This window comes from Ahaetulla prasina, chromosome 6 (genome assembly GCF_028640845.1).
Source record: "Ahaetulla prasina isolate Xishuangbanna chromosome 6, ASM2864084v1, whole genome shotgun sequence".
Taxonomy (NCBI): Eukaryota; Metazoa; Chordata; class Lepidosauria; order Squamata; family Colubridae; genus Ahaetulla; species Ahaetulla prasina.
In genome coordinates, this window is record NC_080544.1 from 22,149,053 (window position 1) to 22,175,840 (window position 26,788).

Genomic DNA, 26,788 nt, shown 5'->3' on the forward strand with positions numbered 1-26,788 from the left:
GCGATCAAACCAGTCAGTCTTAGAGGAGACCAATCCTGACTGCTCTTTAGAAGGCCAGATCCTGAAGATGAAACTCAAATCCTTTGGCCACCTAATGAGAAGGAAGGACTCTGTGGCTCAGACTGGTAAGACAGTCTGTTATTAACACAGCTGCCTGCAATTACTGCAGGTTCTAGTCCCACCAGGCCCAAGGTTGACTCAGCCTTCCATCCTTTATAAGGTAGGTAAAATGAGGACCCAGATTGTTGGGGGCAATAAGTTGACTTTGTATATAAATATACAAATAGGATGAAGACTATTGCTAACATAGTGTAAGCCGCCCTGAGTCTTCGGAGAAGGGCGGGATGTAAATGCAAATAAAAAATAAAAAAACTGGAGAAGAGTCTAATGCTGGGAAAGATTGAGGGCAAAAGAAGAAGGGGACAACAGAGAATGAGGTGACTGGATGGAGTCACTGAAGCAGTCAGCATGAGCTTAAATGGACTCCAGAGGATGGTAGAGGACAGGAAGGCCTGGAGGAATGTTGTCCATGGGGTCGCGATGGGTCAGACACGACTTTGCAACTAACAACAACAACAAATGATTTATGATGATTTTTATTAGAAACCAGCATTTACTTCCGGTTTCCAGCCAAAACCACCCATTCTGAAAAAGGACAGTGGCATTTGCTTAAAGACTATCACAAGAAAGGTAATAAAATCAAGTGTGGTCAGGTGATTGACCTACTAACTCATCATAATCACAATTCCAGGCTCAATTATGGTTGTAAACCAAGGACTACTTTAATCCCTTTTGGTTTCTTACCATCCACAATTCAGTGCCTTTTCTCAGATGGACATTTTATAATCTGAGCCACTACGACTTACCATAGAGCTGAGAGAAGGCACCCCTCTGTCCTTGGCCTCAATGGTGAGGTTATAAAAAGCAATGTTCTCTCGGTCAAGTTCGGCATCCTTTCTCACACGTAGCTCCCCTTCCACAGGCGAGATCACAAATTCTCCTGCAAGACAGACACAACTATGTTATAGGAAGAAAAGGTCAAACAATAACAGTGACAGTAAGAATGCTACATTAATTTTATGGGCTGAGGGTCTGGAGCAGGGGTGAAATCCAGCAGGTTCTGACAGGTTCTAGAGAACCGGTAGCGGAAATTTTGAGCAGTTCGGAGAACTGGCAAATACCACCTCTGGCTGGCCCCAGAGTGGGGTGGAAATGGAGATTTTGCAATATCCTTCCCCTGGAGTGGGGAGGGAATGGAGATTTTGCAGTATCCTTCCCCTGCCACGCCCTCCAAGCCCCACCACGCCCACCAAGCCACACCCACAGAACCAATTAGTAAAAAATTTTGGCTTTCACCACTGGTCTGGAGCCTCATTTGCTGGGGACATTTTTATTTGTGGTTGGACAAGAGAGCCTCTTACGATTCTACAGACAGGTTTTGCACTCCAAGCACCCTAGAAAGCTTCATATTTCTTAGGGCCACGATGGTGAACCTATGTCACGCGTGCCAGAGCTGGCACGCTGAGTCCTTTCTGCGGGCACGCAAGTGGTCACACATCTTAGCTCCACCGCGCATGTGCATGTGCCTCCCACCGGCCAGCTGATTTTTGGGATGCGGGGGTGTGTGTGCATGTGGGAGATGTGGGCGCATGCATGTGGGTTGCACACACATGCATAGGGGGTGGGGATCGCACGCACATGCGTGGGGGCAGGGGGAGCCCATTTTTGGGTCCAGGAAGCTGCAGGGAGGCCTACTAGGCCTAAAATGGGGGGGCGTGGGGGACCGTGGTGGTGGGGTCATGCGCGCATGCACAGGGGGGGCACATTGCATTATGGATGCTGGCACTTGGGGTGCTGTTGGGCACATGTGTGCATGTTTTCAGCACACGCCGAGAAAAAGGACATCACTGTCTTAGGAAAATGGGAACATATATTGGGAACACTCCCTCCCCCTGAGATCAAACACAACCCTGATGCAGCCCTCGATGAAATCGAGTTTGACACCCTGATCTAAAGCAAGGTTTGCCAACCTTGGCAATTTTAAGACTCACAACATTCTGGCTGGGGAATTCTGGGAATTGAAGTCCATGTGTCTTAAAGTTGCCAATTTTGGGAAATTCTGGTTTACACTGTGTAGCCAAAATAGGAATGTTATGAATTTATATTATTCATAAAAGTCACATATTTACAACACACTGTACAAGTTAAAATGTGCCCTTGCTTCCCCCACCCCCCCAGTTCAAACAATTAGTAACAAACAGGAAGCCAATTTTTCCCTTAATCTCCTTTTCCACATAATTCAGAAAGTGATGACTGCCTGTCACCTCTTCACTGCTGTAGTAATGAACCATAAAAACAATAAATACTACTGGTTTTCTTGACATGTTGGTACTTTCCCGCTCACCACTGGTTTTTGTTCTTTATTCCTTTTACATTCTTGTTTTGAAAAAATAATTTTGATATGTTATTTTTTATTTGAATTGTACACTCCATAGAACAGTACACTCCACTTTGGAGTTGGGCACTGCCTAAACTGAACAAGAGAAGGCGACAATGGCAAAACACTTCTGGAAACCTTGACAAGAAAACTACAGGGACACAATTGACTGGAAGGAAAAAAAACCCTGAATCAATTAAAGATTAAATAAATTAAGAAAATTTAAAAAAATTAAGAAAAGGAGTTGCTGAATGACATCTGGGGATTGCTCACAGCCAGATTTTTTCCCCATCCATTGAAAAACTAATTATTCCTGAAATTTAGCAGGTGCATTTTATGCTCTGTTTTGCAGTATGTTGAAAATTTACCTCTTCTGTTATAAATTTTTTGGGGGAAAAAATCCTATCCTGCACCTTTTTAAAGAATGAATTTTCTTGAACATCGTTGTATATTGTTTTTTTTAAATATATTTTAAGGTTTGTTTTATTATGCTTTATCTCTTTTATTCATTAAACATGAAACTCAGTCAACTGAACATTCAAAAATGCATCAGAAATATTATTGACTGGCACTGATGGTTGATACAGGTTGCTGCCAGCAATAACAACAACAACAACAACAACAACAACAATCATACTTAAGAAGGTACCTGGTTGATGCCTAGGACACTGGCAGCAACCCGTATCAATCATTAGCACGAGTCAATGATATTTGTGATGCATTTTTGAATGTTCAGTTGACTGAGTTTCATGTTTAATGAATAAAGTATATTATTATTATTATTATTATTATTATTATTATTATTATTATTATTATTATTATTATTATTATTATTATTATTATTATTATATATGCTGCCAGGCACCCAGCAATTCTAGCTAGTTTGCAAATTGCAAGAAAAGAAAACAATGCAGAATAAAACAGAGTAAAGGTTCAGAGAGAAGAAATCCAGAAGGGAATAAAGGAAAAGAAGAATATGCTTGAGAAAGGCCTGGATGAATAGCGAGGTCCTCAAGGCATTTTGAAATGCCAGTAGAGTGTTTAATGTGTAAATTTGAATTAAATCATATATATAATTTTGTGGAAAGTTACAGAGGCCTTAGGAATATAAAAAAAAATTCTAAACGGTAGAGTCGTTGGGGCTCTCTCGCTTTAGTTGCCTTTTTGCAGACATGTCATTACTAATTTCAAAATGGAAAATACCTTGACAGTTTGAAATAAAATAATATAAATGCAGATATTAAAATATTGGACAAGATCTAAAATACCGGTATTTAAAATCTGAACTAGTTATTTACTTAACTGCTAGACCAAAAATATGCAAGATAGTTAAATACTGAGCTACTAAAAAAGATCAAGGTTTCCCTGTCTAATTGATTCCAACTCTCTGTTTCTTGACCAAGGGAGCCAGTGTTTCCTGAAGACATTTTCTGTAGTCAGGTGGCCAGCCTGGCTATACGTCAAAGGCGCATGGAATGCTCATATCTTCCCACTGAAGTGGTACCTATTTATCTATTCACATTTGCATGCTTTTGAACTGCTAGGTGGGTTGGATCTGAGGCAGGAACAGGAGCTCATTCCATTGCATGGAACTCAAATCTCGAACCTGGGCTGTCAGCAGAGGGCACTGAGCCATTGTGCCCCCTACTGAGCTACTAGCCCACTGAAATTCTACAATAGCAAGGTTTTAAAATCATCATTTGGTCAAACATATGCAGGGGGGAAGCAATAGTGTCTATAACCCAAAAATGAAAGATTTCAATTTCAGATTTTTCTAAATTTGGAATTATTAATTTTCATCCCCTACTGCACCATTCAATCTAATAAGCATTACAAATCCTTCCTGTTTTCGGCTAATAAAAATGCTATTTGCTGCCTACATGCCAGTGATGGGTTTCAAATTTTTTTATTACCGGGTCTGTGGGTGTGGCTTGGTGGGTGTGGCAGGGGAAGGATACTGTAAAATCTCCATTTCCTCCCGATCAGCTGGGACTTGGGGGGCAGAGAATAGATGGGGGCAAGGCCAGTCAGAAATTTTACTACCAGTTCTCTATACCGGTTCTATAGAGGAATTATTGAGTCTGTCATTAGCACCTCTATAACTGTCTGGTTCGGTTCTGCAATCCAACAAGAAAAACACAGACTTCAGAGGATAATTAGAACTGCAGAAAAAATAATTGCTACCAACCTGCCTTCCACTGAGGACCTGTATACTGCACGAATCAAGAAGAGGGCCATGAAAATATTTACAGACCCCTCGCATCCTGGACATAAACTGTTTCAACTACTACCCTCAAAACGACGCTATAGAGCACTATACCAACACCAGAACAACTAGAACAACCAGAACAACTAGACACAAGAACAGTTTTTTCCCGAAGGCCATCACTCTGCTAAACAAATAATTCCCTCAACACTGTCAAACTATTTACTGAATCTGCACTACTATTAATCTTCTCATAGTTCCCATCACCAATCTCTTTCCACTTGTGACTGTATGACTGTAACTTGTTGCTGGCAATCCTTATGATTTATATTGATATATTGACCATCATTTGTGTTGTAAATGTTGTACACAAATGTTGTAAATGTTGTACCTTGATGAACGTATCTTTTCTTTTATGTACACTGAGAGCATACTGAGAGCATATGCACCAAGACAAATTCCTTGTGTGTCCAATCACACTTGGCCAATAAAAATTCTATTCTATTCTATTCTGAACTACTCAAAATTTGCTCTACTGGTTCTCCAGAACTGGTGAGAACCTGCTGAAACCCACCTCTGATACATGCATATTTATGCTCCCAACCAATACATTCCTAAAGTCACCAGAAGTATTAATTATGAACTTCTCCACAGATACGTTCAACAACTAAGGAGACATCTTAGCCTTCGATGTTGCTCAAGATCATACCATTTATTAAGCATTGAATTGATTCCTGCAATGTGGGATTCAGCAACCAACCTTCAGTTCCATCTTCATGCAAAACATCCCGTAATTCAAACATATTCTCTTTATCTTACGCTTTGTCTAAATTGACAATCGTGTGGTAACTTTTTTTTCCCCCCTTATGTGGATATGTTTCTCAATAGCCTGGTGAAGAAGGAGCATCTATCTGACATCTCCTGCCTGACGTAGAACCATACTGTCCTAATAACTTTGTGTTCTGGTATTTCATATATTCTTTTTAATCAGAAACTTGCCAAAGAGTGTAGAGTTCCTCTTGTTGCCTTTCTTTTTGTGTAGGAAACAATGACAACCTTCCTATCATCAGGCATGAATGCACTCTTCACACACAAGTTTGCACAACTTTCACAGCCACATCTACATTTTAACATTTCTCCAGTTGCATCATCTACCTCCGCAACCTTACAATTTTCCTTTGTTCTCACAGTATTTAGGACTTCTTTTCAACCTTTTTCATGGGCACTGACAGTTATGGCTTTTACTTAAAATTCTCTTAGACATATCACTATTATTTTTTATGAATCTGAAAAATCCCAGCTTTCCTCTATCTATCTAGTTTCGTCTCCAGTAATTTTATTTTGATTTTAGTTAAAAAGGCTTATAGCATAGGCATACAGGCATGCAAATCTAGATTATGACATACATTCATCTCCCTCTTTTGAAAAGTCCGTTAACAGTACTCTGCGTTTTTTAAAATTATTATTATATTATTTAATTTAATACAAATATTTATTTTCAGAAAAAATATAGTATTATCTATGACTGAAGAGACAATTATTGAGTTGTGCAATTATGACACCCCATATTATTTCATCATTTTTTAAAAATTCCACTAAGGCATTGTGCTTAGTTGAAAAACATTTTAAATTGCCAACAAAACTTTCTGTATACATATTCATTTATTTTATTTATTTATTTATTTATTTATTTATTTATTTATTTATTTATTTATTTATTTATTTATTTATTTACTCACTCACATCATCATATAAAAAGGATTGTATAGTATATAAACATATATATGAGTAAATATTAGGAGGTATAAGCATCAATCTATATATAGGAAGAAGAAAAGAAAAGAAAAACAATAGGACAGGAACGGTAGGCACGTTTGTGCGCTTATGCACGCCCCTTATGGTCCTCTTAGGAATGGGGTGAGGTCAATAGTAGAAAGTTTTTCGTTAAAGCTTTTAGGATTAAGGGAAGAGACCACAGAATCAGGTAAAGTATTCCAAGCACTGATGATTCTGTTACAGAAGTCATATTTTCTGCAATCTAGATTAAATTCTCTCTCTAATTACACTCTTTACCACTATTTTTTTTTAATTTCTACTCTATACAACTTCTTTTGTGTTGTTTGTTGTTTTGGGTTGTTGATTTTTTTTTTTGCAGCAAACATTCTCTGTTTATTTTTTTCTCAACCACAGTTTCTTTCACTTCATCTTTTCTATGAGTTATATATAATTTTGTTCCAAGTATTTCCTTATGATCACATGCTATTTCTGTGGGGAGATTAACCTATATTCCAATTTGATCTTTTGCCTTAATTTTGGGGTATGCTGCCAAGGCCTAAGTCCACAAAGAAATACACCAATGTTGACTGGAAGTTGGACACGTTATTCTCAGATGTCCAAAGACTAAAAAAGAAAAAAAAGGAAAACATCCTTATTGTATCTAAGAAAACTGTATCTCATGTTTTTTTCTCCTCCCTACAGTAATTACTAGGGCCATAAATTTAATCTGCTCCAATTAGCTGTAACTACAAAACTTCCTCTTTCTTCCAGGAGTTTGCTCAATAATCTAGACATGTCGCAAGAGTTTTGTTTTGATGTTTTTCTGGCACCAAGGGCAAGCTGAATTTTAAAAGGAGTTCCTATTTATTTAAATTTCCTTCATCTTCAGGATAGGATAGAGAGCACAGGGATATTTTTTAAAAATGGCCAGATTGATAGGCAAGAGATACATATTACAGAAATACTGTGACACAATTTAAGCACTGAAAAAATTTGCACTGATCAACTTCTTAAAAGAGAGTGAAAAAACTGGTCCTTCCTCAAATCTTTTTTTTAAAAAAAGTTGTTTTAACTTCAGAAGAGGGTACTTTTCTTTGATCAGAAAGACACTTTAATCCTTTTGAAGGCAAGCTTGACATTCCTTCCACTTGGTGAGCTTGCAAAAGCATCTTCTAGTATGGCAAGCACAAAAACTTTGTAATGCTTCCTCTCATCACGGATGTTTCTTACGACAGGATTTCCTGATGTACACACTCCTATTTCTCAGAAGAGGCCCCTGATAATATGGTTTTGAACTGCTCTCTTCACTATCCTGACATGTATTTCTCTCTTTCTTCTAAGGAAAAGATTGTTCATTTCTAAGTAATCTGTCTCTTGCATTCCTACTTGATGTCTAACACTTCAGAGTGCTTTAAACCAGAATGAGGAAAGTTAGCATACCGATATAACTTAAAATCTATTAGAAAAGTTTATTATACATACACACACATGTACACACACTGCAAACATGCACACTTACAGTAGTGGCCAAAATCGTGGAAACCTTTTGGGAAAAGTGTATTTTTGAGGTTTGATGGCTAATACCACCACTTTTTTTTTTTGAGTTTCAAGATAATCGTATTCCATTGCTGGAGTGGCTTGGGAATAGCCCACACCTTAACCCAATTGAAAATCTATGGGGGCTGATTAAAGAAACTTATTAGTCAGAAGCGACCCAGCAATAAAACCTAGTTAATAGAAGCAGTCATTCAATCTTGATTTCACATTATAACAGCTGCAGAATGAAAAGACTTGGTTTATTCCATGGGAAGACGTTGTAAGGCCATAATTCATGCTAAAGGTTACCCAAATAAGTATGAACTGACATGGTGATAATTTTTGTATATCTCGTTTTTCTAAGGTAATAATTTTTGTATAGCTCATTTTTTTCTACGTGTTTCACTTTCCTTCTTTATACTGTAACTGCTATTCTAATAGCAAATCCTTCATAAAGGTTATTGCATTACCTTCTTGATTAAATTAGCTTTCCATTGATATATAAGTTTATGGTATTACTCCAAAAAAAGTGGTTATTAGCTAGTTTTAAAAAATACACTTCTCCCAAAAGGTTTCCACAATTTTGGCCACTACTGTATATAGAGTGGTGCTTAAAAATTTGTAAACCTTTTTGAACTTTCCATTTTCTGCATAAATATGACCTAAAATATGGTTTTCCACACATGCTAAAACTAGCTCAAGAGAATCCAATTAAAGAAATGAGTCAAAAACATTAAACTGGTTCATTCATTTATTGAGGGAAATGATCCAAAACTATATATTTGGGTGTGGCAAAAAGGTGTGGTCCTCTAGGATTATTAGTTTATTTGAAAGAGAAATTAGGGTCTGTTGTTTCAGATACAACTGATAAGTCACAGGTGAGTGTGTCTTATTTAAAGAACAGAATTCTGGGTATTCATCATCAAAGTTACAGCTTCACAATATATATGTGGAAGTATGTTGTGGCTTGAACAAAATAGATTTTTGGTGACTCCAGAAAACAATAACTGATGCTTACCAGGCTGGAAAAGCTTACAAAACTATTTCCAAAGAGTTTGGATTTTACCAATCCATTGTCAGGCAGTTAGTGTGCACATGAAGGCAATTGTTATTCTCCCCAGGAGTAGTTGATCAACCAAGATCACACACAGGCCTCCTAGTCCAGAAGGTCTCAAAGTACATCAAGGTAATGTCTGAGGAAGTAAAGGCCTCTATTGCATTGATGAATGTCATGAGACCACCTTCATTAGAACACTGAACAATACTGTGAAAGGTAGGGTTGAAAGAAGAAAGCCACTGCTTCTTCAAAAAGAACATTGCTGTCCCTCTACAATTTGCAGAAGTCAACATGGATAAGTTAGAAGACTATTGGAAGAATGTTTTGTAAATGGATGAGATCAAAACAGAACTTCAAAGGTTCCTAAAATTGAAGAATTAAAAAAAAACCCTAATTCAGCTTGATAGTATCAGTTTTTATTTCAAATGTTGAATGGCAGATTTATCCTTTTCTACATATATAGAAACTTGCTTTTAATAAGCTATTGCTATTCGCTTAGGGAAGTATAAAATATCAGTTCCTTGGCTTGTATTAACTGTAGGATGACCATTCTTTTCCACAATGCATTTCTGGATGAAGTAGAAATGGTAACCAACAGAGTTTTGGTTCTGCTTCTTTTTCATTTCCATCACTTACCAAGAGGGTCTCCAGCAATGATGCTGTACTCAACTTGCCCGCTGGGTCCTGAGTCCCCATCATGAGCTAGAAAAGTCCACACCCTGGGACCAGGTTGTCCTTCTGTGATATCAAAGGGCCCTTCATAAGAACGAGGGAACGTTGGTTGATTGTCATTGATATCATTCAAATTTATCAACACCTGAGATTAACACAGAAAGGCACAGAGGTGTTCTAAAATGCTTTCAACAACAAGTGTAAACGTTGATTTGGGAGATCTAATTTACGAAAACAATAAAAGCTATTACTACTACCATAAAAGTAACAATCTTTCACATAGCTGCCAGAAAACTGTTTGCAATCTATTCATTTTATATTAATAATGCTTTGGACGTTGCTTTTGTTTGCATCAATAAACCTAAGGTGTCCCAATATTTTTCACAGAGAAATAGATAATAAAGGAGGCTGAATCAGCAACCTTATTCTTTTTTGACTTGGCAGATTTTGGTGTAGATCAAGAAAGATAACTGAGATCTAAACATCAGCATTCTACAATAGCCAGCAAATTGTGCTTCTTGATAAATTAAAATGATGTGAGGGTTTGCCCAGACAAGCTCTGATCAAATGCAGTTTAGAGGCTGTCTTTTCAAAAGTTGTGTTAGCTGCTGTATTATGGATGTTACCTAGCATTTGCTATACTATGATGCTGCAATCAAATTAAATCAGGAAGCAATCATGGTGAACAAGAACTTGAAATCATCTTTGGATTCTATGTTCAAAGGCAAGGATCAGGAAATGGTTACATTGCATTATGCCAAAAATATATATCTGCCATTCTCTTATAACCGAATTCCAATATATCGATGATTAGAAATATTACAGTTCTATGTCAGATGCTGCAACTGACTAGTTGAAATTAAATGAACAACTTGCAGACACCATTGTTGAAAAGGTTCTGGGTTTTCATCAACTGTTAAATTGTGAAGACAGATTATTGCCCTGATGAATTTTAACTCCTTTGTAATATTTCTCTCTTTTGCCTTGTCTTTCCAATGGGGCCTCTCTCTTTCTCTTGCTTCATTTTCCATCTCTCTTTTCTTCCCTTCCTTGTCCAGCTTCTTGTTCTGCTAACCCCATGTCTCCCTTATTTTTGTTTTTGTGCTTGCGTTGATTCTGCTGGAAATTAGAAAGGAAATGTTTGGGAGTGTTTTTGTGTATACCTGGCCTTGTATTTTTCTCCACGTTAAAAAGATGGAGAAATTGGGCATTGCACAGGATTTTTGTCAACTTTGAAAACAAATATTTCCTTCCTTTGGTTAAATATGGTATCTGTCTGCAGAAATAATTTTTAAATCTTAGTTATTGGTTTGGAAATTAACCACTAGAGATATGGAAGAATTCCCATGGTGACAAATTTTAATGTTAGCATTGTACTCTACTAAGAGCTGAGGAAATGTAAAAATCCATCTCTTCAGAAAATTTTTTTTACAACTACCTTTGTCCCAACTCTGAATGCCTCCTCTTAACTAATTTTTCCAAGATATCATTCCATACAGATTATTACCTATATGCCTCCACAACTATAGATGAGGGAATAAATCTCACAGGGTTGTAGATGTCTGCAATAGGAAGTCAACCAATAATTGAACTATAGAGAGGAAGAAAACTATAAAGTTCTGATTTCATCTTCATGAGTGCTACTTTTAAATCTTTCATGTATACTAGGAGGCCTTTTCAATCACTCCTTCTGACAATTGAATGTAATGGTTCCCATCTGTTTATTTTTGATTATTTCTTACTTTTCACCAACTGTGGCTACTGTATTTTGGTGAAACACAAATACCGTACATTTTTATGGATACAAATGTACACAAATTTGTAATTGTCCTAGTGCAGCAATTGTAACACATCAACTGGGACGCTACCGGGAAAAAAAGGTAGCCAAATCAATACTTTCATCAATCCTAGAAGAAGGATTAATAAAGAAATGCCAAAAAAGAAAAGGAAAGAAAGAGAACTGCATGCAGTTCAATGATTTTTCCATCTTTCAAATTAAATCTATCCTGGGGACAAATAAGAAACAAGCTTTTCCTCTGGAAACTGTTGATGGAATTTCCTCCCATTCTGTTAACCACTGAAATAATAGTTGCTCTGAGTCCCACTTTTTTATAGCGTAGAAAGATTACTGGGCGATCAAGAGCTTCTTGTTCACAGTTTAGGCAAGCCTTAATTCTTTCTTATGCTATGAATCTAGCTTTTAAAAAATGGAAGTACATTCCTGTAACGATTTGCTGTTGGTAGTGACAACAATAGTTAGTAGTAGTTATTAGCTGGGTTGTTTTTAAGGGAATGCATTTGTTTGCCATGCCTACAAATTTCATTTCTTTCTCGGAAGAGAAACATACCATTGTAGTAGATGTGAGACGGCGTGATGGAATCGGACACTGGTCTGTGGCTGTGATTAATAGCGTATAACGCCCATGGCTGATTTCGTAATCCAATTCTTTCATGGTACGTATTTGTCCCTGAAATGACAGCCCAACATTTAAAAACTTTTAATTTTCAGCAGCGAAGATTGATGGACTATGAAATTTGGTTGTGACGCACCTGTGTGGTGGTGCTAAGTGAAAAAACAACAACAATGTGGGGATGCACTCACTGTAGTGCTGTTGATGTGAAAGGTATTCATGATGTTCCCCTCTGAGATGGCGTATGTAATGGTCCCATTTAAGCCTTCATCCTGATCCACAGCACTGATGGTGATAAGAACAGCGTTCCATGTGCCTGGACCTTCATCCAAAGTGACTTCATACTGCTGCTGCTGGAAGACTGGAGGATTATCATTCTCATCCAGGATGGTTACATAGACTGTAGTTGTAGCCTATAGATGATAAATAGCAAGACACTTAGAATCATGCAGAGGAGGAAAAAAAAAGGAAGATCACAGGAAACCATATGAATATTCAAATACCTTTCAATTGGTAATCTCTTTGAATGTCTATTGTTAATGTTCCACCAAAAGATTTATAAAGTTGATTTTAAAAAACCCACAGTGTAATCAAATGCGTATTTACCTATAAGCAAGCACCATTGAATTTCATCAAATTTATTTTGGGCATTTTTGGTATTTTAGAATTAGAGCTAGTGGGAGAATGCAAGCTTATTTGGAATATGCTCCTTTATTTCAGTATCAGAAGGCACTCAACTAATGTTATCCATTGTGTTTTTATTTCTACATCATCCTCTATCTCACCCTTCTATTACTAAAAAGCCTCTCCAAATGAACCTTAATTAATTTAGCAATTAAGCCTTAAACAAAACATTTATTTAAAATTTTTCTTTTCTAAGTACTCCAATAAATTAACAATCTGCCTAACATTATTCCTCATCTGTCTCCCTTTTATAAATCCAGATTGATCATTATGAATTCTTCGCTGCAGAATCAACATTAATCTATTAGCTATTATTTTAACAAAAATCTTATAATCATTATTTAAAAGTGAAATTGGCCTATAATTCCCAGGTTTAGAACAATCCTGTTCCTCTTTTGGTATCAATGAAATAAAAGAGGTTCTCCATGAGGGGGGAATTCCCCCTCCTAGTTGTATCTGATTAAATAATTCCTTAAGTGGACCTAACATCTCATCCTGTAAATTCCTATAATAACTAACTGTGAGCCCATCCGTACCAGGAGTTTTCCCCATTTTTAATTGTTTAATTACCAAAATAATTTCTTCCGAAGTTATAGGCCGATTCAGTTCATCCGTTTGTTCTAAAGTTAAATTTTTAACCTTATATTCCTTCAAATAATTATCAATATCCCTATTCAATATATTATCTTTAAGATATAAATTTGTATAATATTCTAAAAAAGCTTTTTTAATTTTATCCTGTTGATATCTCTCTTTACCTTTATATTCTATTTTTTCTATAGTACGTTGTTTTGTCTTTTCCTTAAAGTATATGCTAACCACCTACCAGGTCTATTTGCATTACAAAAGTATTATGTTTGGCATATTGTATATTTGTTGCCACCTGATCAGCCATTATCATATTAAATTGATTCTGTAGTAACTTTATTGCATCTTTAAGTTTTTGATCATGTGGATTATGTATTAATAATTGTTGTTTCTTATAAATTTCCTCTTCTAAATACCTACGCTGTCTTTGTTGCTTATTTCTCTGTCTATTATTAAGATATATTAACACACCTCTCATAAAAGCTTTACTGGAGTCCCAAACCATTTCTATCGATGTTTCATTATTCAAATTATAATCAAAAAATTCTTTCATCTGCTTTTTACATTGATTTACATTATCCTGATATCTAAACAAATTTTCATTTAATCTCCAAGTTCTTCTACCCTCTTTTCCATATTGCAATTCCATCCAAACAGGACTATGATCAGACAAACATCTTGGAAATATCTTAGTTTTCTTCACCCTAAAAAGCAAATCATTAGAAATTAAAATAAAATCAATACGTGAGAAGGATTGATGCCTATCAGAAAAAAAAGTATAGTCTCTTTCCTCCAAATTCCGCAGTCTCCATACATCTCTTAACTCAAAATCTTCTATCATATCAAAAAAGGATTTAGGCAGCTTTGCATGTGCAGGTATCTTCTTGGAAGAAATTCTCTTATCCTTTCGTGTATCTATTACTCCATTCCAATCTCCCAATATAATGCACGATTTATAATCCCATAGATTCAACTTATCATATAACATTCTATAAAATTTTTCTTGTTGCTGATTGGGTGCATATATACCAAGCAAGAGAGTCCTTTTTGTTTCTATTGTAAGTTCAATAGCAATATATCTTCCGTAAATATCTGCCTCTATTAACTTGGCTGGTATATCTTTTCTCAAATAAACCACTATGCCATGTTTTTTCTCCAAAGCTGAAGCAACAAAATGTTTACCTAACTTTGAGTTTATTAGGTACTTTTGATCTGATAATTTAATATGCATTTCTTGTAAGCAAATAACATCATTTTTAAATTGTTTCAAATAATGAAATATTTTTCTTCTCTTCTGAGCTGAGTTCAAACCATTGACATTCCAAGTCAAGATTTTATTTGCCATTACTGGGCTGCTGAAGCCTTTGAGCAATCAACTGAAGATCGTCCTCCCGTATCTTCGGCCGTGCTCCTCCCACCGCTTCTGTAGCAGAATCCTGAACTTTACTTTGAGTTTGTTGTTCCTTTTCTTTACGCTTAAGGGCTCCCCTCGTCAGTCTTTGTTCTTGTGGTTGTTCCTCTGATGGTAACATCACTGGGATCACCTCAGCTTCCACACCCATTTGAGTCTCTTGAATTCTTTTTTCTATTATTTCTATTTCAAATTTCAACACTGTAGAAAGAAAATCTTTGGCCTTAAGCACTGTGTCAATACGATGTCTCCTTCCTTGATAATACACTGTCAAGCCAACTGGAACCTCCCATCTAAATTGAATCTGGTATTTCTTAAGTTCTTGAGTAAAAAATGTAAAGTCCTTTCTATCCCTTAACATCTTGGGAGGAATCTCTTTCAAAACCTTCAACTCCTGTTCCCCTATTTTCAAGTTTTTCTGAAAAGCAACTTGCAAAATTTGATTCCTCACTGTTCTTTTCAAAAAATAAACCACAATGTCTCTAGGAAGTTTCTTTTGCCTAGCAATCCAAGAATTAACTCTATAAATTTTGTCAATTTGATAAGCAACCTCTTGTGGATCAAGTTCAATAAATTCAGCCAGAGCTTCTGATAAAATTTTTTTTAAATCTTCCCCTTTTTCCTCATTCCAGCAGCATTTATTTTTCTCGATGCAGAGAAAGCTTTTGATCGTTTGCATTGGGAATTTTTATTTTAAATTTTATTTAAACTAATAGAAAAGATGCAATTTGGAGATGGTTTTTTAAGAATAATTAAGGCAATTTATGGAGAGCAAACAGCACAGATTATAATCAATGGTAGCTTAACAGAACCTTTTAAGATTGCGAAAGGAACAAGACAGGGATGTCCTTTATCACCATTATTGTTTATTTTAACTCTAGAACCATTATTGGATAAAATACGAGAAGTAAAGGAGATAGAGGGAATTAGAGTTAGACAGTATGAATATAAGTTAAGAGCTTTTGCAGATGATTTGGTGATTACTTTAACAAACCCTATAAATTCTAGTAAATTTTTGTTGGAAATAATTGATCAATATGGGAATGTCTCAGGGTTTAAGGTAAATCAGAAAAAGACAAAAGTGATAATAAAAAATATGGCCAGACAACAGAAAGAAAAACTAGAGGAAGTAACAGGATTTGAAATTGTAAAGAAGGTTAAGTACTTAGGGGTTTATATTACATCGTCAAATGTGAAATTGTATAAGAATAACTATGAGGTTTTATGGCAAAAAGTTCAGAAGGAGTTGATTGTTTGGAAAAAATTGCAATTATCTTTGTTGGGGAGAATTGCTGCTATTAAAATGAATGTTTTACCTAGATTTTTATTCCTCTTTCAGATGATACCAATAATTAAGAAAGATAAGAATCTTGAGGAATGGCAGAAGGGAATTAACAAATTTATATGGGAAGGTAAAAAAGCTAGGTTAAAATGAAAATAATTCAAGATTCTCGGAAAGGGAGGTTTAAAATGCCTAATTTTAAATTATATTATGAAGCAGCTGCTCTCTGCAATAAGTGATTGGTTTAATTTAACAGAGGACAGAATTTTGAATATAGAAGGTTATGATTTGTTATATGGATGGCATGCATATTTAATTTATGACAAAAAAGTGGATAAGGCCTTTAAAAATCATGTGCTAAGAAATGCCCTTCTGCGTGTTTGGAAAAAATACTCTTATAAATTAAATTATAAGGTTCCTATATGGGCAAGTCCTAGACATACAGTAGAAAATATAAACATAGAACAGAATCAGGAAATGATTACATATAAAGATCTTTTGTATACTGAAAGAGGTAATTTGCAGTTAAAATCTCTGCAACTATTAAGAGAGGAAAAATTATACTTGGTTTCAATATGAGCAATTACGTGCTAGATGGAAGGGAGATCAGAAAATTGGTATAGAGCAGAACGAGGGAAATTTGGTAAAGCAAATTAGAAATCAGTCTCAGGAGCATATAAAGAGATTGTATAATGTGTTACTTGAAATAGATTCTGAAAGGGACTTGGTAAAGGACTGTATGATAAAGTGGGCACAAAATTTTCAGGAGCCAATATTATTGGAAACGTGGGAAAAAATTTGGGTTAGAAATGTTAAATTCACGCAGGCACAGAATCTGAGGGAAAATTTTTATAAAATGTTTTATAGATGGCATCTAGATCCTAAAAAATTATCGTGTATGTATCCAGAAATGCAAGCAAAATGTTGGAGATGTAATTGTGATGACGCTACATATTTTCACATTTGGTGGACTTGTAAGGACATAAAGGCCTTTTGGATAAAAATTTGGTGGATTTTACAAAATGTTCTGAAAAGAAGATAAAGTTCCTGCCGCAATTTTTCTTGTTGGGAATTATTACGGATTGTACAGTAATTGAGACTAAATTGATTTTAAATCTAATAACTGCAGCAAGATTACTAATAGGACAATATTGGAAGAAAAAAGAAGTACCAACAATAGAAGAATGGATATTGAAAGTTGCCAATTTGGCTGAGATGGCGAAGATATCAGCCTTTTTGAAAGACAATACGCAAGAAAGATACTTAAAGGAATGGAAAAAATGGATTGACTATATTCAACGTAGATATCAGACTAAGAGTTATCAGACTGTTTTTGAATGATTATGATGTATTATTTTTGATTGCTTTTGGGGGAAGTTAGGAATTGATGATTGTAGGGGTACATTAAGTTGGGATGAAAATTTTTTAGCATATGTTTGTTTTATTTTTAACTATACCTTGTGCTCGTTCCGGGAAGTCGGGGGGGGGGAGGGGGGTTGCGAAGGGAGGGGGGAAAGGGGGGGAAAATTTTTTTGTAAAACTTTTTGAATAAAAAAAAAACATTTATTTAAAATGATCACTAAAAATCTAAGATAATAATTTAGAAAAAAACCTAAAACATGGGGAAAATATCAGGTCCTATCAAAAAGAACCAATTTAACCAAGCACCAAAATGAACAGGTGTATCGTCACCTGTTGTTGAAGACTGATAAGGGAACCTCTGCTGAGGCATTTGTATAAGAATGTATTTCCTTGCTTAGCAAATCTTTAATATCTGGTGAGAGATACCTCTGCTGATGAGCAAGTATTTATGGGGAGAAGATGCTCTGTTCAATATCCAGGGTTTAAGCTACACAGAGTGTAGCATATTCACATCTGACTGTCCCAATTTTGCATTTTGCAACAGCCAAAAATTCAAGGCCAATTTCGTAGGTAGCACAGTATAGCATTCTACAATAGTTGAGATAGACTGTGCTGGGCAGGTTCTCCTAGTACAGGAATAGCTAAAGCTGCAAAAACAATTTGATGCACATTCACAATATGAAAAGCACGCAAGAATATTGTACGTCCTCAGGGGCGATAACAAAAGCAGGTGAGAGAATTAGATATGGGCCAATTAAAGCAGTCACTTTGACTTTATCATTACAGGACATCATATGAACCTGATAAGGCAACTCTTCTGTTCTTACATGGTGGGGAGGGACCCTCCCTATCTGTAGCAGAGATTCAACATATCAGAGTTTGCTTGCAATTTGTCCACTATTGTTTGTTTGCATGTATGTATACAGAAAGTGCCACAAACATAAATGCACAGAACGATAACAGCACATCTAAACATTTATAATATCAAATGATTTCCTCAATTTAACTGTTCCATGTGTCAAAGGGGGCCATTTCATCACGTGTAATGGACAAAAAACCCTTATTATTAGTTCATCTATTGTGACACAGATGACCATCATCAGCTTTCATGATAAGCGATTTAAAGAAAAAACAGATGTTGGAGAGATCAAATTCAATAAATCCTACTTTTTTAATGGTCTTTTCTAATCATTTTTTCTCAGAGATCAAGGGTAACCACAGAATGGCCTAGGACAAGTCGGTGTGACCAACTCACCACGGCCAACTTGGCTTGGCCAACTCACCATGGTCAACTCACTACAAGACAACTCACCATAGTGGACTTGCCGCGGGACAACTCGTGGCAGGACAAGTGTTACATTAAAAACGAAGAAACAGTGGAATAGAATCATTAAAGAAAGATGACAAAGAAGGGACAAATGGAATTGTGAATGACAAAATGTAAAATATTTTAAAAATTACTTTAAATATTTAAACTGAATTGTTCAATTGTCCCGCTGCAAGTTGGCCTGTTGTGAATGGGCTGCACTGAGCTGTTCCATTCCGACCACAAAGGGGGTATTCAAGATGGCGACTGTGATTGTATGTTTAATTGTGGCAAGAAAGGTTGTAAAATGGGGTAAAGCTCACTTAACAACTGTCTTGCTTAGCAAAGGAAATTTTGGGCTTATCTGTGGTCGTACGTCAAGGACTACCTATATGTTAAGAGCTAAGCAGGCAAACAGGGCTATTTCTATAGTCAAATTTTCTATCCTTGTACGTCACCAAAATAAGTAAAAGCAAAACATGCATTTGTTCCAATTATATTTCACTTTTAACTGTTTCTAAAGATACATCTTGCACAGGTGTATATCAGTGGCAGGTTTCAAATTTTTTTACTATCGGTTCTGTGGGTGTGACTTGGTGGGCGTGGCATGGATTGGTGGGTGTGGCTTGGTGGATGTGACAGGGGAAGGATACTATAAAATCTCCATTCCCACCCCACTCCAGAGAAGGTTACTGCAAAATCCCCATTTCCTCCCAATCAGCTGGGACTTGGGCGGCAGAGAATAGATGGGGCCGGGGCCAGTCAGAATTTTCACTACTGATTCTCCGAACTACTCAAAATTTCCACTACCGGTTCTCCAGAACCAGTCAGAACCTGCTGAAACCCACCTCTGGTGTATTTGAAAGAAAAGTGGTCTCCCAAATATTAATTTTTGTCAAACAAAATGCCCTTTTAATTTCTAATGCTATTTTACTTTCAAAGTAAAACACGAACTCACTTCACCAGACCAGCAGATATAAGAAATGTCAAATCTAGATAAGAAAATAATGCTTCCTATGTTTGTTTAGGAGCAAAAGATGGGAAAAAAAACACTGTAAAAGAAACTGTTTTATCTTAAACCAGGTTTTTTTCTTATCATGATTATGATGCTGTCTGCCACAGTTTTAGATCAAATTTTTGATGTCAAAGAATTGAACATCAGTCTAAAAATCTAGACTGGTAAATTTGCCTCTAATTTAATGTCCAAAATTGGTTCTGCATAAATTACAGAATTTTCTGCAAATTCTGGATTAAGGGAGGATAACTGTTGAAATTCTTTTTAGATATTAATAAACCAACTAGTAAGTCACATATCAATCCTGATATCAAGCAAACTTGATCATGTTCTCTATTTGAATTAATAATTAAACATCTTGTTTCATTTTAATCAGAAAACAGAAATCAGAGTGCATAAACATTATAATTACATTCTAAAGAAAACTTAATTCTGGGCTTTAGTATGATAGCTAATAACAAGAAGTCATCAAAATATTAAGAATTCCTAAGAAATGGATCTTACATTGGCGGGGCAGAAAATAATTCTTCAATTTTTAAGAAATGCATCAAATATACCACACTGGATTAATATGTACTACTGTATTTTTTCAGATACAGAGGTATACACATCTGATGCAACAGTATTCTAGCTGAATATATTATATACATATCCACTTGTAAGGTGGAAGGTTAAACCTTGTTCATTTGTACCATTTTTAACATTTCAGTGCAACCATATGAAACCAATTAATATGCTGAGTTTGGGAAGCTTCTTCTGAGTTTGTGTAATCTGTCATGCCTATGATACTCTGGCTCCTATGCAGAAGAATGTTCTATCAACTGAATTGGAAACATTTACTGAATACTCAACTGTGTACAGTAGTGTAACCTGCAGTACAGGTAATCCTTGACTTACAACCATTCATTTAGCAGCTGTTTGAAGTTACAGCAACACTCAAAAAAGTGACTTACAACCACTCCTTGCACTTACGTCCACATAGCATCAAAATTTGGGCATTTGGCAACTGGCGTGCATTTTTCAATGGTTACAATGCTCTGGGATCATGTGATTGTCATTTGCAACCTTACGCAGGTAGCTTCCAACAATCAGTCCATGGGGGAAGCTGGATTCGTTTAATGACTATAAGATTCATTTAACTGCAGTGACTCACTTAATAACCACACCAAAAAAAACCCTGTAAAATCAGGCATGCCTTGCTTAGCAACAGAAATTCTGGTCCTAATTGTGATTATAAGTCAAGGACTACCTGTATCACATCTCAGGATCTCTATGGAATTGCTGCAAGTAATTCCAAATGGTGCAAATTAGACTTTTAATGAACATTTACGCCAATCGATGAAAAGATTTACAATTATTACGTGTTTTTGCACATCTAAGGTCTCCTTAGGGTGCCGTCTGTCAGGCAGTGCCGACTGGCGACGCCCAGGGGAAAGGCCTTCTCTGTGGGGGCTCCCACCCTCTGGAATGAACTTCCCCCAGGACTTCGTCAACTTCCTGACCTTCGAACCTTCCGCCGCGAGCTTAAAACACATCTATTTATTTGTGCAGGACTGGAATAGAATTTCAATTTTAAATTTAATTTTAATGGGGTTTTATCATTTTAATTGTAATTTTAAATTTTGGCCTCTTTAAATAAGTTTTTTAATTAGTTTTTATTTTGTATTATATTAGTATTTTTATCGGGCTGTAAACCGCCCTGAGTCCTTTGGGAGATAGGGCGGTATAAAAATTCGATTAAATAAATAAATAAATAAATAAATAAATAAATAAATCTATGTAGAGCCCAATTTCTTTATAATTAATAGCTGTGTTGGTCCACAAATAGCATGAATCAATGTATTACATCAATAGGCTTACTGGAATTTGGCAAAGGTCAAATTTGCAAATTTCTACTTGCCTGGTTTGCTCCATGATTGACAAGCTGGTGGCCTAGGATTTTACAAGTCAGTAGCTGCTCATTTGTGACTTTTAAAGTGAGAGTCCCTTGGAAGTAGTAGTCATCTTGATTAATCAACAGAAATATATGGAAATACATGATTTCAGCTACGCTTATCATGCTTTTGAGACTTTGGGCTTTTAAAATAAAGGGGCTACTGTAGCCCATTTTAAAATAAAGGGTAAGCTTTTACTCCATTTAAACTATTAGAACTGCAGAAAAAACAATTGCTACCAACCTGCCTTCCATTGAGGACCTGTATATTGCACAAATCAAAATGAGGGCTGTGAAAATATTTACAGACCTCTCACATCCTGGACATAAACTGTTTCAACTCCTACCCTCAAAACGACGCTATAGAGCACTGCACAACAGAACAACTAGACACAAGAACAGTTTGAAGGCCATCACTCTGCTAAACAAATAATTCCCTCAACACTGTCAAACCATTTACTAAATCTGCATTACTATTAATATTGTCATGGTTCCCATCACCCATCTCTTTCCACTGTATAACTGTAACTTTGTTGCTTGTATCCTTACGATTTATATTGATATTGTTTCCTGATTATTTGTAGCCTATGACTATCATTAAGTGTTGTATCATTAAGTGTTAAATTTGTACCCTATGACTATCATTAAGTATTGTAAGTGTTGTACCTTGACGAAGGTATCTTTTCTGCGGACCTTCTTGCCCTGCGAGACTCCCCTCTCTCGCAGGTTTGGCCCTTCACACTATCGAGGGCCCATCTTGAGGATGGGTTTTGGAACCCCGAGAGTTGGCATGCTAAATCTAGGAGGCTTAGGGGATTTTTAACAAACTGTTTTAATTGTCTTTTTAAGGGGAGTTTTAATGGGAATTTTAAGGGGGGAGGGGAATTGACGGGTCTGGTTTGGGGGGAGGATGGGTGGGGGGGAACCCGTCGGGGAGGGTGCCAAGTCCAACATGTGTTCGCGGCGGTAATTTAATAGGTCCGAAGGTAGCGGGGGAGGGTCTCGTTCCAGTTTATCAGGGCCGTGTTATCAATATGATAAGTGGGAGAGGCAGATATGGCGGAAGGGGGGGGCACATCAGGTTTTGGGGGTACGCCCTCGCTATCTAAGAGCAATCGTGTGCCCCGGCCCCCCAGAATTTTCCCGTTCTCCGAGTGGTCAGAGTATTCGGGACTTGGGCCTTCGGCTGATGTTATGTAATGCAAGGTTCGTGGTAAACAAAGCCCCCCTGATTTCAGATCTAATTCAGGAGGGGACCACGGACGTTATGGGCATTACAGAAACCTGGTTGGGCGAGTTGGGGAGTTCCCCTAGTGGAGATGTGCCCACCAGGTTTCCGAGCATTCCATCAGCCGAGGGCCCAGGGTAGGGCTGGCGGGGTGACGGTTATCATTAAGGAGAGTCTGGAACCGAGGGAGACCACTGTGCCTCAGATAGCTGGGTGTGAATCCCTCTACGTGAAGTGGGGTCGTAGGACTCAGGTGGGCTTATTGATCACGTACCTGGCTCCTTGCTACGTGACAACAGCCCTGCCCGAGCTGTTGGAGTTGCTGGCTGGGTTGGCAGTTGAAACCCGTAGACTGTTGGTCATGAGGGATTTCAATCTGCTATCAACTGGCACGGCATCCTCGGCGGCTCGGGAGTTCATGGCTTCCATGACGGCCATGGACTTGACTCAATTAGTTGACGGCCCTACCCACGTCGGGGGAGGCACCCTAGATTTGATTTTTATCTCTGGCCAGTGACTGAATGATCTGATTTTAAATGATTTAGTTGTTGAACCTTTGTCAAGGTCAGATCATTTTCTCCTTCGTCTGGACTTTCTGACCGTTACCCACCACTGCAGGGAGACGGAACCAATGCGTTGGTTCCGTCCCAGGCGCCTGATGGACCCAGAGAGGTTCCTGACGGAGCTTGGGCCGTTTCCCGAGAATCTGACCCACGGCATGACTGAAGAACTAGTCGCGGCCTGGGAACAGGCCGCGGCTGGAGCTTTGGACCGTGTCATGCCTTTGCAGCCTCTGACCCGGCGCCGGTCTCAATCAGCTCCTTGGTTTTCCGAGGAGCTGAGGGAGATGAAACGCTGGAGAAGACGCCTAGAGAGTGCCTGGAGATCCAGCCATTCTGAGGCTGACCGGACACTAGTTAGGTCCTATAGCAAGACCTACCTAGTGGCATTGAGGGATGCGAAACGTTCTTACGTTCCCTCCCTCATTGCATCGGCAGATAACCGCCCGGCCGCCCTGTTTCGGGTGACCCGCTCTCTCCTTCAACAGGAGGGGCGGGAGGACCTGTTACAAGGGCGTGCTGAGGAGTTTAACGGTTATCTATACAATAAAATCATTCAGCTTCGGGACGGATTGGATCAAAATTGGATAGATCCAGGCGAGAGTTCTGAGACCAGTCTTGTTGAGGTTGTTTGGGATACTTTTGACCCTGTGACTCCCGAGGACATGGACAGGTTGCGGGGAAGACTGAATGCCACCACATGTTTACTGGACCCGTGCCCCTCCTGGTTGGTGCTGGCCACGCAGGAGGTGACACGAGGCTGGCTCCGGGGGATTACAAATGCTTCTCTGCGGGAGGGGGTCTTTCCCGCTGCCTTGAAAGAGGCGGTGGTGAGACCTCTCCTCAAGAAGCCTTCCCTGGACTCAGCTGTTTTAGGAAATTATCGTCCAGTCTCCAATCTTTGCTTCACGGCGAAGGTTGTAGAGTGCGGTGGCATGTCAGCTACCCCAGTACCTGGATGAAGCTGTCTATCTAGACCCGTTCCAGTCCGGCTTTCGGCCCGGATACAGTACGGAGACGGCTTTGGTCGCGTTGGTGGATGATCTCTGGAGGGCCAGGGATAAGGCTTTTGATACCATCAACCATGGTATCCTGCTGCGCCGGTTGGAGGGTTTGGGAGTGGGAGGCACCGTTTATCGGTGGTTCTCCTCCTACCTCTCTGACCGGACGCAGACGGTGTTGACAGGGGAGCAGAGATCGACTCCGAGGTGCTTCATGTGTGGGGTGCCGCAGGGATCGATTCTCTCGCCCCTCCTGTTCAACATCTATATGAAGCCGCTGGGCGAGATCATCAGTGGTTTTGGGGTGAGATACCAACTGTACGCTGATGACAAGCAGCTGTACTTTTCCACCCCAGGCCACCCCAACGAAGCTATTGAAGTACTGTCCTGGTGTTTGGAAGCCGTACGGGTCTGGATGGGGAGGAACAGGCTCAAGCTTAATCCCTCCAAGACGGAGTGGCTGTGGATGCCGGCACCCCGATAGTCAGCTGCAGATGCGGCTGTCTGTTGGGAGCGAGTCATTGGCCCCGATGGAGAGGGTGCGCAATTTGGGCGTGCTCCTGGATGGGCGGTTGTCCTTTGAAGATCATTTGACGACCGTCTCCAGGAGAGCTTTTTATCAGGTTTGCCTGATCTGCCAGTTGTGCCCCTTCCTGGACCGGGATGCCTTATGCACGGTCACTCACGCTCTTGTTACCTCTCGCTTGGACTATTGCAATGCTCTCTACATGGGGCTCCCCTTGAAGAGCACTCGGAGACTCCAGTTAGTCCAGAATGCAGCTGCGCGGGTTATTGAGGGAGCAGTTCGGAGTTCCCATATAACACCTATCCTGTGCAGACTGCACTGGCTACCTGTTGTCTTCCGGGTGCGCTTCAAGATATTGGTTACTACCTTTAAAGCGCTCCATGGCTTAGGACCGGGATACTTACGGGACCGTCTACTGCCGTCTTCTATCTCCCAGTGACCGGTGCGTTCCCACAGAGAGGGACTCCTTAGGGTGCCGTCAGCCAAACAATGTCGACTGGCGGCCCCCAGGGGGAGGGCCTTCTCTGTGGGGGCTCCTACCCTGTGGAACGAACTTCCCCCTGGACTCCGACAACTACCTGACCTTAGGACCTTTCGCCGCGAACTTAAAATTTATTTCGTCTTGCTGGACTGGCTTGATTTTTTTAAATTTTTTTAATTTGATTTAATGGGTTTTAAATTTTTGTAACTTGTATAGGGGGTTATTGTATTTTAAATTTGGCCAATTGAATCAGTTTTTTAAGGGTTGTTCTTATTGTATGTGTTGTTCTTTTTGTATTTTATTTTGGCTGTTCACCGCCCTGAGTCCTTCGGGAGAAGGGCGGTATACAAATTAAATTATTATTATTATTATTATTATTATTATTATTATTATTATTATTATTATTATTATTATTATTATTATTATTATTATTATTTCTTTTATGTACGCTGAGATATACACCAAGACAAATTTCTTGTGTGTCCAATCACACTTGGCCAATAAAAAATTCTATTCTATGTCCAGCAGAGGTAAATTGGATACGAAACTTTTTCTCCAACTCTTCCACAGCACATAAACTCCCAGATAAACGGCCAGGTCGAACCAATCCTGGTTTACTAACGTTTTTCAATGTTCACATGGTAAAAAGAATTTAGAGCAGGGGGTCTCCAAGCTTGGCAACTTTAAGCCTGGGGGACTTCAATTCCCAGAATCCCCCAGCCAGCAAAGCTGGCTGGGGAATTCTGGGAGTTGAAGTCCACCAGGCTTAAAGTTGCCAGGCTTGGAGACCCCTGATTTAGAGAGATGAGAAAGGAGGGCTAGTTCGGTGCAGCAGTCAAGACGTGAGGCCTTCGGAAGCAAGCAAAGGCGAACCACTCCCGAAACACCTCGCCCAGGAAACCGCAGGCAGCCGCCAGGAGCCAACACTCACACACTCTCTCTCCTTCACACACACACACTAATAATTAACGTTGACGACTTTCATGAGTTACGGCGCTTTAATTCGAGCGCGGCGGGCGCCTTTGCACAGGCTGCCCCAAGATAAAAGCCAAGTTGCTTCTGGTTTGGTTTCTTCTTGGGACCCGTCGCTGGAAAAGCTCAGCTCGGGTTTTAATGCCCGCCGCGCCCTTCCCGACCTCCGGAGGCTGTTTGCTTGCTAGCCAGCCAGCCGAAGAACTAACCCAAGGTTTTGACTCCGTTTTCCCGGAGGGTCCCGCTCTCTTTTAAGCGAAACCGAGGCTGGTTCGCTTGCATTTGCTAACATCCCCCCGCCCTTTCTCTCCCAGCCCCGTCGGCCAGGTTGCTTTTTCGCTCAG

At 38.7% G+C, this 26,788-nt stretch overlaps 1 protein-coding gene across 1 annotated transcript in view; it reads right to left on the reverse strand.

The window, feature by feature from the left end:
• Positions 1-26,788, reverse strand: part of CDH23 (cadherin related 23) — a 719,962-nt gene that overhangs the window by 55,930 nt on the left and 637,244 nt on the right. Inside the window, exons 38-41 of the mRNA XM_058188066.1 lie at positions 12,287-12,508; positions 12,033-12,152; positions 9,649-9,829; positions 867-1,000 (exon numbers count right to left, since the gene is read on the reverse strand). Of these exons, the coding sequence (XP_058044049.1) occupies positions 867-1,000; positions 9,649-9,829; positions 12,033-12,152; positions 12,287-12,508 (657 nt within the window). The remainder of the gene's footprint in view (positions 1-866; positions 1,001-9,648; positions 9,830-12,032; positions 12,153-12,286; positions 12,509-26,788) is intronic.